The 12,377-nt window shown below is 39.5% G+C and overlaps 2 protein-coding genes and 1 non-coding gene across 4 annotated transcripts; 2 read left to right on the top strand and 1 right to left on the bottom strand.

The window, feature by feature from the left end:
* The first annotated feature begins 171 nt into the window (after positions 1-171).
* card19 (caspase recruitment domain family, member 19) lies at positions 172-4,651 on the top strand. Its single transcript, XM_047583263.1, has 6 exons — positions 172-435; positions 864-1,003; positions 1,942-2,098; positions 2,194-2,256; positions 2,394-2,459; positions 2,600-4,651. Exons 1-6 carry the CDS (start codon positions 429-431, stop codon positions 2,707-2,709), a joined length of 543 nt encoding a protein of 180 aa, XP_047439219.1. The 5' UTR covers positions 172-428; the 3' UTR covers positions 2,710-4,651.
* On the top strand, positions 3,713-3,840 carry LOC125007499. Its single transcript, XR_007112719.1, has one exon. It is a non-coding gene; the product is annotated as a U6atac minor spliceosomal RNA (small nuclear RNA).
* Positions 4,652-4,657: 6 nt separating the features above from the next.
* Positions 4,658-12,291, bottom strand: ninj1 (ninjurin 1). 2 transcript variants are annotated; one of them, XM_047583266.1, is made up of 4 exons: positions 12,198-12,291; positions 9,460-9,624; positions 6,230-6,467; positions 4,658-5,557 (listed from the first exon to the last, which is right to left on the bottom strand). In XM_047583266.1, the coding sequence occupies exons 2-4, from the start codon at positions 9,514-9,516 to the stop codon at positions 5,415-5,417; spliced, it is 438 nt and encodes a 145-aa protein (XP_047439222.1). In that variant the 5' UTR covers positions 9,517-9,624; positions 12,198-12,291; the 3' UTR covers positions 4,658-5,414. The 2 variants fall into 2 exon arrangements, with proteins under 2 accessions (XP_047439222.1, XP_047439221.1); XM_047583265.1 differs by lacking the exon at positions 12,198-12,291 and having other exon boundaries at positions 9,460-9,880.
* Positions 12,292-12,377: the final 86 nt, after the last annotated feature.

The following is a 12,377-nucleotide window of genomic DNA, read 5'->3' on the forward strand; positions in this document are numbered from 1 at the left end:
TTAAAACACTTGATTATCATCATAGGCATAAAACGAAATTATGTTTAGTGGCTCAGATCAGCAGCACTGAAAGAACAAGATTCAGACAACTTTAAGACAAGAACAGATTAAATAGAAGCTTAATGAAAATGTCATTGTCAAAAACAATAACATTAACACCGTGGGGAAATAATGCTGTTTTCATAAAATAAACAGGAGCAGCAGCTATGTAGTGCAAAAATAAAAAATAAATCAATAAAACCCTCGGTTTAATTGTAAATACATCTGATTATTTCCGTATAAAATACATAAATAGCTTACAATGGTAGAATTAAAAACCTAGCCTCGACTTGCTGCTACATTTATTTCTGTTTCCGCTTCCTATTAGACGCCGCCGGCGCGCTGACGTCAGAGGGCGGGTCCAACCAGAGGACAGAGGGGACTCTACAATGGGAGGTTCGTGTTTTTATTTAACTTTAATAGTAGCTAAAGCTATGTATTTTTATTTTACCGTGGTATTCAGCCTCCCGTTGCGCTCTGCTATATTCCAGCCAGGTCCAACACTATCAGTGCACCAACGAGCTGGAAGGTTGCTTCGCTTTCCCAAAGACAGTCAAATGAGTCATTCCAACTCTGAGAAGTTTCTTAGCAGCTAGTTTGACAGGAGGACGAGTCGTAATAGGTTTACTGTCAACATGTGTACATACCCGATCCTCTGTGCCCCTTTATCCTTCAGTCCGGCAACAGTTACGAAAAAAACTGTGGCGATAATGTCTGTTCTGTCCTGTATGTGTAGTTCTTCTGCAACAGCTGGCATGTTGTCAAACTTGTTGCACATGCACTGAGTGTTTCATTCGCGTTCTCCTCTTCATTTACATGCACAGACAGTTTTCACGAGCAGCTGATGGAGGACAGCGACTTCCTCAAAGCTGAGGGCAGACTGGACACAGAGGTGGTGGACAAACTCATCCTGCAGCTCAACAGAATCTACCCGCAGATCCTCACAGACAAGGAGGCCACCAGAGTGAGTCCTGAACTCAGTTACTCACTGTGCAGTTGTTTGTTTGTTTTAATCTGTTTTCAATTCAGTGTAGTTTGCAGAGTGGGACTGATCTTTACGGTTTCAGTATTTGTTTTTGACTACTACTAATAGTACTGGAAGGTAATTGTTAGAGGCAAGATTTAAGAAACTCAAAATAGCACATGTAATCTCTACATAAACATCTTCACTAATGCCTCTTCAAGTTTGTCATGGTGACAGATTTCATATAAAGACTCAAACTACAAACATTCCCTTTAAATTAAGACGTATCTTAAGTTGCGGTAACTGCTCTTACCATGAATGGAGTTCAATTAGCACGAAATTAAAATACTGAAGTACAGGACAGGTACCTAAACAAAACCGTGATTCCTTACATTACTTGAGTAAATGTAGTAACCTTTGTCATCACTGCATGTAAAATCATTTCTACACAGGGAAGTGGTGGATCTGCTTGTAACACCATGTGTTAGTCAGATGATGCTGAATAGTATTGATTTAAACACTATTTAAAGGTAATTGTGTGTATGATGTGACAATTATATGACAATATAATTTAAATAAAATAAATAAGAAAAGGTAATGCTTTATTGTTTATTCATTTATTATTATCCCACAGTGGGGAAATGTACAGTGTTACAGCAGCAGTTACATAGAACATAGAACAATACCACACAAGATCAGTTAAAAAAAAAAGAAGGACACATGTACAGTACAAATTTTAAAATTTATGAATCAGTACCTATAAGTATTATGTAAACTTGAAAATAATACTTGAGTCTCAAGTATCGTGAAATAGTTTGCCATAGTAAAATATAGTCCAGCATTCCCTTCAGGTAACCAGAAAATATTTACACTAGCTGCATAGACAAGCTCCCCAGTTGGCGACGAAAAATCTATAATTGTTGTCTAATGTTTTCCAGTTCAGGAAATTGGACGTCCCCACGAGTGTGCGCCTGGGTGAGCTCCTGACCCACTTGCAGGGCAAAGGCGAGGAAGCATGCAGAGAGTTTTACAGAGCTCTTCACCTGCATGTAGAGGAGGTATACTACAGTTTACCCACACGACTCCGCCTAAGAGGTTAGTCCCTAAAACAGCTTCGCTGTGTCACAGAATTGATTATTTGTGATCATGCACCACAGTTTATTTTACAAATAATTCCATCCTGCTTGCAGATTTCTTGGATCCGCTCTCAATTCCCCATGTCCCCGACCAGAAACAAGTTCTGAACGACAGAGGTAAGATGTGAAGGTTGGACAAAAACGTGTCGGTGTGTTTTCAAAGAATGAAATCAATGGATGGTTTGGTGAGGACCTGCAAAACACTGACAAAAAAATAACTTTATTTAAATTTTTGCGTGCGGATGCATTTCCAGGTCCCCTGTTCTTTGTGGGTTGTTTCAGCATTGCAGTGGGAATGGCTTTACTCTACTACTACAGTGGTAAATAGCTCCACATTTTTTTCAAATTATGTTAAATTATGATGATGGTGTTTTTTAGGTCAATGTGAAGAAACTAAAATGTCATGTTATTTCGTACTTTTAAGCCAGTGTTACTAAGAATGTACAATTTTATTCTGTAGAAGCTAAAGTGACTGGCGGGAGCCGGGCCCTCGGGATGGCTGGTCTGGGTCTGAAAAAACAAGCTCAGGAGGTTCTTATATGGTACGCTGAAGAAAGCCTTATGAATTAATGTGTGATTACTTCTCACCAACACTGCTCTTGAATACTACTTGTACCAAAGCACAGCACACACTATTACTCAAGGGTTTGATACTAATTTTCTACACAGTGTACATTTGATATATTCATTTTCTTGTGGTCTGAAACGAGAAAGATGGGACGCGCTTGGAGCTACTTTTAGCACCTTCGCTCCTTTTTTTTGTGTTACGTATGTTGAAATAGGTGAAAGGGATGAATAGAACTGAGGCTAAAAACAGGTGCAACCGCGTTAAACTATTTATCTTAGCAAGATTCCACTGACACAGCATAAAGCAGCTTCTTTTTTTGTTTTTATATACATACTGCAACAGTGACAAAATGAGGCATTCCTCATAAATAATGGCGAGCTACACTCTTCGGTGTGAAACCATCCAAACAAGGGATAAATTCAGCAATTTTACAATACATTTTAGTATTGTGACTTATCAGACTATAAAATAAATAAATAAAAATAGCCCTAAGCTCTTCATCGTACTCTCCAAACTGAGTCAGTGATGGAGTCCTATCAACCTGAAACATGACCCCCATCTTGTGGCCACAGAGAGGGGCTGCATCATTAACTTATTTTGGTGTCTTAGGACCTAACGCAAATTCTATCGATCATCTTTAAGCGAATTAAAAAAAGAAATGAAACTTGCGCACATCCGAAAGCAATATCGTACGTGTACATTAAAACTGCAACGTTTTAGACGACTTTATACGGCTTTCTGTAATCACGTGATTGCTTCCACCAATGATATTCCGCTGTCCCGGCGTATTGAATTCTGGGTACATATGTGACCAAAACCAAAACATATAACCGCATAAAATCAAGATTTGTAGTTAAAACGCGCAAACAACACCAGTTGATTTAAACAACACGTGAAATACGACGATTCTATGGCTGTAAACGTGTTATCCGGAAATTACACCATGAGTTAAGCGTCGCTCTATAGTTGAGTCTATATAACGTGACGTATCGTGTTGTTAAGGTTGTGTTGTATGAAAGGAGAGAAGGTTAGCACTCCCCTTGACAAGGATGGAATTGGCCCTTGTGGCCTGCAACACACATACGGTTAAGGCACTGCCACCTACTTCGTGGCATCTCTAACCAAGTTTTTTTCCCCACTATGTTTTTATTTAATTTTTAACATGTATTAAATTCCTGGGAGATTCATCTCTGGATCGCCCTCTAGCAGTGCCTTACTGTTTAACTGCCTGTGTGCATGGCTCATATCGGGTCTCAAGTTTCCACCATGTAGCTCAAGAGCGGAAGCCTGTCACTGTACTTTTCCGTATCTTTGTTTCCGCTGCGTGGCTCAGACAGGATGGGAGTATTTATTTTTTCTGTTGCCTTGTGGCACCATTGTGCCCACCACCGAACACATGGAGGATTGCTGCGTGATTATTATAATAATTATTTTTACACACGGTCTTCAATCTAAAACACAGAATTTGAACTTAATTTGAGGTAAGAGTGATAAACAGATATGTACTGTGTGTGTGTATTTATATAGGTAGATATCATACTGTGCCTCTATGCAAACTATATTTAAGTCCATTTTATAAAAAGTCTGGTAGCAATTTGTTTGCGCCAACATTTTAAGCAGATCAAATGTGTTTTTGAACAATTGCATTAGAATGTGTAAGCAGCTTTGTGGTTGTGGAGGTTAATCCCCAGTATTTCAGAGGTCAATATCAGAGACATTGTGCAACTTGCATGGTTTTGCCGTTTGTGACTCTTGCTCCACAACTTTATAACATTACTATTTTTCATTTATTAATGTATACACACTGAGTTTTTTGTATTTCGTGTGTACTGTGTCATACTCCAGTGCCTTGCATTCACAATTGTCATAATTGCCATAATAATAATAAATAATTTGTAAAACTGCAACGTTTGACTTTGCGCACAATAAACTCAAAACTTCGCATCTGGCTGAAATTCAATTATCACTTTCGTAGTTTTATTACAAATACCATTTGAAATAGCAGTCACAGTGTGTAATACGAGATTACAGAATTAAAGCGTAGAAAATCCTTGCACTAAAAATGTGATTTAAAAAAAGTATTGACATGTTTAATTGAAACTACAAAACAAAGACACTGACAAACATAAATCAGTTTAAATATCACAAACGTATGTTGCATAGCACTTTAAAACAAAGCTTGTAAGGTCATCAGTCGGTGGAGGTTTGTTACATTGTAAACATATAATAAATGTATTTGTATCATATAATGCCTCGTGTAAAAACAGAAGAAAATGAGTCCTGATGCAGTCACTGTTAAGAATCTCATTTGGATAAGTCAGGAAACGTATAGTTTTAAATCAAGGCATAACTTATTTGTATCAGTAACCTGATAAGAGGTCACACTGTTGAATTTCCACCTGATATAAGAACTGAGTTGGTCATAGTTAGAGAGTGTAACACACACACTCACACACACACACACACACACTCTCACTCAAATACACACAAACACACTCACTCAAACACAAACACAGAGCAGTCAATATAATTTTCTTCAGGGTTTTTTGGTTCTCTCCGAGCCTGGAAGTTTGAATGACAGAAAAAGAAAGGCCCTCCGATGCCTTCCTCTTTGGTGAATGCATGTCCTGTTCATCTGTGGAAGACAACATGTAGGTCCATATTTACTAAGCAGATAAAGCAGCGTTGGACGCCACAGAAGAGGTGATCAGGACTTTTTGGCGGGCTGCTGGACGCCGAAGGCCGTGATGAAGACGTTGACCACGACTATGATGAAGACGAAGGCTGTGGCGGCATTCTCCAAGATGTTCAGCTTGTAATGCATGCTTTCATCATTTAGGTCCCACTTAACTGGAAAAAGAGAGCGAAGCATGAAGATGTTACTACATTCGGGATTCAGGATATGACACAAACTAAGAACATCTGACTGCACTGCCCTTCGGGGGAATAATTAGCTTCTTCTTTCAGCTGGAGATAACATGCTTCACTGGTCTGGGAATGAAGCATGTGTGGATCTGATCTAAACAGAGGATCAGCCTGTTCTTATTTTCACATGCTGTCACGGTATTGTCAAAGCTCTGGTGACCAATAGAGAAGAGAGTTGTTTGAAACTGGAAACAGCTGAGAGCAGAGGAGGCCTCAGCAGTGTTCTCTGTGGCCCAGGAGGGGGAGGAGGAAACACTCCAATGTATGGGATGGACCCTAAGACTTAGTGAACTGAAGTCATTTGCGTTTAGTTTAGTAAAAACAGTTGTGTATATGAACCTGTGTGGCAATTTCTGTAAGTAAATAAAATCCACAGTTTGTGAAAAAAAGAAAAGAAATGAAAACAACAACTAGTAAAGACCACTGACAACATCCAAATATAATTTGTGCTTATTTAGTAATAAAGTCAGATAAAGCCTGAGAATAAATAATAAGTAGTGCTATGGTTTTTAAGCATTTACATATTTTAGTTTTCCTTGATGTTAAGAATCTCATAAATGGTTTGAAGGCAACAGCAACAGTCGCGTCCTAACTTACCTATGAAGATGAGCATAACTCCCACTAAGATTTGCAGGATGAGGGAGATGCTGATGAGGGTGATGAGGGGCGTATAGAAGGTGAAGTCTGGCCCTTGCTCCATCACAGCTTTCAGCTGCGAGGCATTGGCCATCAGCAGAGCCACGTCCAGCATGCTTTCTGCTGCGCTCTTCTTGTTGGCGTAATGGTTCATGTTCAGGGGCCCCTGCTGCCTCCTCCAGCTTCTCCGCAGAGGCACCTGGAAGCAGACACAAACTGTGACATCAGCATGACTCAGAAAGCGTGGCACACAGGAGGGTCTTTACAACCCATTATACGCTCAGTCAGCGAAGGATTTCCGATTCTACGCCTCTGTTACGGCAGATCGCCTTAACATGAATACAAATGGTCGTCAGATGTCAGTTACTGACTCCATCATGAAATCTCAGGTATCCCACTAAATGTTTTTTCTTTTTCTTTTTCGTTTAAATAAAAATATGGTGCTTATGTAAAAGAAACATTTTTCACTACCAGTTTCTCAGACAGACAAATCTGCAGCTTTCCTGTCATGGGACATGTTTCACCTTTCCATTGAAAAAGTTACTTCAGTTTGGAGATAAGAAGCGGATGTGAATGTTATTATAATGTGTAATATGTTAAGTCTGGTTTCAATTTTACATTGGGGATTTCTTTAGTTTTTGCTAAAAAAAAAAATCCAGGAAAAAACATAATGACAAATAAGTATGATGCCAGACTTGTGCAATATTTCTTGTGGAAGATATTGAAGTGAAAGTGTATGACACCACACACAGTCGCTAGGTCGACCTTGGAGGAGAAGTTAAAAGTAAAAAGAAGCCACTTCCCTCTTTCCAACTGACCAGGCCACAGATAAAAGGTCTCTGCCCGAGGAAAGTGGAACAAAGGAGGATGAAGGTGCTCATGAACATGTGAAGATTATCCCACAATTAGACCTACTAAACTAGATGTTAACAGTTAACAAAGTTTATTACTAAATATAACTTATTTACTCATTTTATGTTCCATTAACGGAGCTGATGAAGCAGCTCAGTTTCCTTCCTGTTTCTGAAACCACAAAAGTTGCAGGTTTCTTTGAAAGCACATTGCAACACGTGAAAATGAGGGTCATTGCTGAGGCTGTGGGTTTCACTGCGGAGGAGCGGAGGTCTGCTGACCGCCGTTTGCAGCATCAGTTCCATCGTGTCAGTGTTTTCATTTGAATTGTTGTGATGCCATTTTTCAAAGTTAACTGGTGATGACTTTTTTAAGTGCTGTGTCTTTCTGGCCAAACTTTTGCTTTGTTCTCTTGAAAAACATAATCATTTTTCCAAGCACTGTAACAATTCTGTTTTTTAAGTCATCATATAATACGTCGCTATTAACTGCATAGTCTCTTAAAAGAAGGGTCCATCACAGATTCCTAGACCTCAAGATCTTCAAGTTATTTAGTCCAAAGTTAAACCATTTGAATATTTACAAGAGACTACTTGAAAATTGTGTAATATATGTAACTAGAAAATTCCCTCTGGGAAATTTTGTAGGGGCTACGGGAGCTAATGCCGGGGGTACCGCCTCGAAAAAAAGGACTAAGATGAAAAATAAGAAGAAAAAACACGCAGGATAACAATAGGGGCTCAGGGCTTCGCTTGCTGCTGTAGACTGGAGGCTCAGGAGTTGCCCCGTAGCCCCTAATAAATTGAACGAAATTAGTTACTAGTTAATTAATTAATTAATTACTGTGTACAAAAGACACTGTTAATCATTACTAGTAGGTTAGTAGGCTTCACTGCACTGCAGATGGATTACCTATTGTTGTCAGTTCAAACTCTTTCTCTGTGGCTAGTTTGTGTGTGTGTGTGTGTGTGTGTGTGTGTGTGTGTGTGTGTGTGTGTGTGAATGTGTGTGTGTGTGTGTGTGTGTGTGTGTAACTGGCACCTCACTATCAGCACTATTTTTTCCTTAATTTTTTTTTACTAATCATCACAACTTCTCATTACACTCCTAGTTGACTCTGATTAACATTTTTTTTAATTCAATCCTGTAAAGTAGTTACTGTATATAGAAAAGGGCAATTCTCAAGTCCTGGTATCTTGTTTCCGTCACATTTCTCTGCCAGCTAGTTACTTAACACATATTGTTGCCTGATGACTGTATTCATAATACACAAAATCCTCTCCACTTCAGTCAGTAATAACAGAGTATTAAAAAAAACAGAACACTGACGGAGTTAAATGTTTAATAAATACATGTGAATTTTTTCCATCCACCAGACCGTTAGTTTGTAAAGACATTATTATTATTTTTTTTTTTTTTTTAAATTCAGTGTCTGTATGCCAAGGAGACATTATTTAGTTAGATGTTAACGAATTTTGTAAAACACAATAGATTAAGAAAGGTTCAAAGTTCGATTCGCTTCAATGTGTTGATATATGGGGGTTCAGCTGCGGTCACAACTGTGAAAGTGAAACAAATTTTTCTGAAAAAAAATTAAGTTTCTTTTGATTACTTATATTGAGTGTCTCTTTATTGGTATTTTCTAGTAGTGATGCTATGTAATAACGGTGATTTACATACATTTGCAACAGGCTGAATGTATTCAGATAAACTCCTACATGCGTCATTTGAAGGTTTTCGTGATATGAAAGCAAAATGGACAATTTGTACAGATTCTGTATCGAGGTTCTCATTAGGTGATCCACACGGAGGATACCTGCAGGCTTTTAACACAAAGATGTAGGTTATCCCGGATCGTGTGACTGGCAGAGTTAGCCCACTTGATCCCTTCATGGATCAATGATAACACACACGAGACTCCTGTATCGTGTCTCACCACATGCAAACTGAGCCTTAACAGCAGAGAGACGCAGGGAAACTCCTGACAGAAAACAGGTTCATCTAGTAAACTAGCAGTTTGTTTAATTTAGTCTTGAAATATTGCTACATTATCTCAGTGACTTCAAAACAATGGGAATGTTACGTTTAATGGGAGTGTTACTCGGGATATCTCGGCTAACATCCAGCGACCCGGCGGTGAGTCAGAGGAGGAGAGAGATGGATGAAACCATAACAAAGGGAAGAGTCGCATAATTTTTTCCGTGTAACACTTTAGCCGGGAGGTCCCTCGGTGCGGACTCGACGCTTGGCTGAACCTGAGGCAGGATATTAGCGTCGGCTTAACATTTCTGGACCGGGAGCTATTCGCTGACCCTTTGGAACCGACACTGCTGCCTTACCTCAGCCTCGCCGTTTCGGTCAGCATCACCGTTCATCTCCAAGTTTTCAGTAGCCATCTTCCTTTTGTTTCTCTGTCCCTCGAGGGGCTTGTCATGTAGCTCCGCTGTGAGGTCGTGGGAGAGTTGCCGGTCGGTCGGTCGGTCGGCTGGCACAGGCGCGGACTGCTATGAAGGCAGCAGAGAGGAAGAAAAGGGGAGACTAGCTTCAGACTACTCCTACTGCTACCGCCCCTTCAACATGGGGACGGCTGCCTGTTCTACGCTGTGCACTGTTATGAGAAGTAGAAGGAGCAAAGCCGATCCACTAACCACAGCCCACTGTGGTTATTTAACGACACGCGATATAAAATTAACGTTGAAACGGGTATTTCCATTACAGAGAACTCTGACATTCATACTCATTAACCCAATAAACAGCGGACGTGAATTTGCTGCCATCTAGAGGACATACGTGGCATTAAATGCGTGAGCCACCGACCAGGCATAACATTATGACCACTGACAGGAGAAGTAAATAACATTGTGACTAATCATCATTCTGCTGGGAAACTTTTAGATCTGGCATTCACGTGGCTGTTCCCTAGACATGAAGCACCCACCTAGACCAGACCAGGAACCCTAACCCCATAGCAATTACACAGAACAAAGTGTTGACCTGGCCTCAAAACTCACTAGATCCCAAACTGATCAAGTATCTGTGGGATGATCCACAGAGGCCCCTCCCCTCAACCCATAGGACCCAAAGACCCCACTAACAACATCCTGTTACCAGACACCACAGGACACCCTCAGAAGACCCATGTCCATTCTCTGATGAGTCACAACTGGTTTGGAGGAACAAGAAAGACCTACACAATATTAGGAAGATGGTCATAAGTATAGGCCTGAACAATAATAATAATGATAATCAGATTTTTTATTCAGCTTGCTTTTATATACAGTGGTTCAATAAGAGCAGGTCACTGCTTTCGTAAGGTAAAGGTAAATAAATACGTGATTAAATCTATGGTCACTTACTGTAAAACAAACCAGCATGTTTTGTTTGCAGTGGTGCCTATTGCACACATTATTTCAGTTAATACTTATTACAATATTATGATCTTCACCTGTCAACAAATACCACTTAAAAGTTCAATTTAAGCAGAGCCATATTACCTGCAGAAAGGTACAGGAGACTCAGGACACAAAGACGTTGAGAAGCAAAAGGCACATGAAAACACTGATTGTGAAAGACACACAAAAAAGAGAAGCGCTCTGTGAATCATGGGTGATGTCCCAGGATCTTAGACCTATAGTGCCAAAACTAATGGTTTGATCAAGGTCAGCCAAACTAGGCTAACCTCAAAAGCGAAGAGAGTAAAACACAGTCTTGCAAAACTGCAACAAACAGCAGTTTGGATATTTCAGTTGAAACACTTTCAGCCACGTGTGACTCTTAAATAGGACCCGGTGAATAGGATGGCTGGACACCACTTTAACTGTCACATTCATGGGTTCACATTGTAAAATAGACCTGCGTGGCCTGAGCCCTGCAATCAACTGATTCCCATTATATGCACTGTTTCCTCGGCGACCAGGGGCAGGTCTGTCCCTCAGAGTTGACCCCATAAAACTTAAAACTGGCCTTCTCATTGTGGACAAAAGGGAAGTGCTTTGGAAGGCATGTGTTTCTTTGCCTTGGTAACTAAACCCATCCCAAAGGCAACGAATGGAGAACACTGAAAAGAGCAAACTACTTTGAAAGTTCATGTTTTTCATTATATCAGTTCTGCTTAAAGGGAATGTTCTCATATTTTGAATGTAATAAAAAAAAAACATTATTCGTGAAAGGTCAGGACCAAGTTTAACAGATTGAATATTTGGCACTTATTTCAGAAGTAGCACTCTTAATCTGGTATGGTCTGGTACAATGACAATAAAGACTTGTGAAGACAATGTGAACTTTTTAAGGGTTTGTATTTTGTAGGTTTCTTTTAATCAGTTACTCCAGAGCTCCAGGAAAAAATATGGCATGGTGCCTCCTCCCCCATCAACAAGCTGTTGCACAAAATATATTGATGAATCCAGTGAAGACAGAACTGAACAAAAATAGTGCCCATAAAACAAATTATATTGCAGAAACCTTTGTTCAGTTCTACAGCACATGTGGGCAAATACAGCTCCATGCTAGATGCAACAGAATACCACAAATTAAAAAAAAAAAAGTGGCACAATTCAATTTCAATTCAGCTTCACTTTATTTCACACTTAGATATGAAACAATAAAAAAGAATGTAATGGTAATAACAATAAACAACGAATAACCTACTATAAAATACAACATATAACACAATTAAAACGCATGCAAAGTTTACACAAAATTAATCACAATATAAATAAGATACCTGTGAATATATAATGTTGCAATAAAATATAACAGAACCCAATGGTATATAAAGTAGTCATAGTTAACTCGCCCTCAGTGCGCCCCCTATGGATCCACGGCGCTCTTGCCTATACTGCCTATATCCATATATGCTCCGAGCTCTGAGTTATTTGTAGGTTTAACTCTAAAACAATGACATAATGGATAAACACGAACTTTTAAGTTAAGAACTGTTTATTACTTTAATTTTAACTTAATTGTTCAGTGTTGTTTCTGCAGAATCTGTACTAAACACGGCCCTTAACCTCTGATTAGAGGGTAAACAATTATGTAATAACTCTGGAGAATACTTCGAAAACACAGAGGGACTTACCGAAGCAAGCTGTTTATATTTGTTATGTTGTCATCCCCCACTCCCTCCATGGAATCCATGTGAATGAACGCAATATTAAGATGGGCTCCGCTGCGTCTTATCCGGAAGTCCAAAGCGTCCCCTTTGGTTGGTGGCTTTTAAATCATCTTCCCATTGGAGGCTTAGCACGTCACGATGAGG

Source organism: Mugil cephalus, chromosome 4 (assembly GCF_022458985.1).
Source record: "Mugil cephalus isolate CIBA_MC_2020 chromosome 4, CIBA_Mcephalus_1.1, whole genome shotgun sequence".
In the NCBI taxonomy this organism is placed as follows: Eukaryota; Metazoa; Chordata; class Actinopteri; order Mugiliformes; family Mugilidae; genus Mugil; species Mugil cephalus.

What these genes read in the sequence shown, in the direction of transcription:
- ninj1 (XM_047583266.1), bottom strand. Translation starts at nt 9,516, where the DNA reads ATGGCTACTGAAAACTTGGAGATGAACGGTGATGCTGACCGAAACGGC. An exon ending in ACCGAAACGGCGAGGCTGAG is followed by an intron (nt 6,468 to 9,459) that starts GTAAGGCAGCAG and finishes GTCTGCTTCCAG; the next exon opens with GTGCCTCTGCGGAGAAGCTG. An exon ending in AGTTATGCTCATCTTCATAG is followed by an intron (nt 5,558 to 6,229) that starts GTAAGTTAGGAC and finishes CTCTTTTTCCAG; the next exon opens with TTAAGTGGGACCTAAATGAT.
- card19 (XM_047583263.1), top strand. An exon ending in CAGACAAGGAGGCCACCAGA is followed by an intron (nt 1,004 to 1,941) that starts GTGAGTCCTGAA and finishes AATGTTTTCCAG; the next exon opens with TTCAGGAAATTGGACGTCCC. An exon ending in TTTACTCTACTACTACAGTG is followed by an intron (nt 2,460 to 2,599) that starts GTAAATAGCTCC and finishes TTTATTCTGTAG; the next exon opens with AAGCTAAAGTGACTGGCGGG.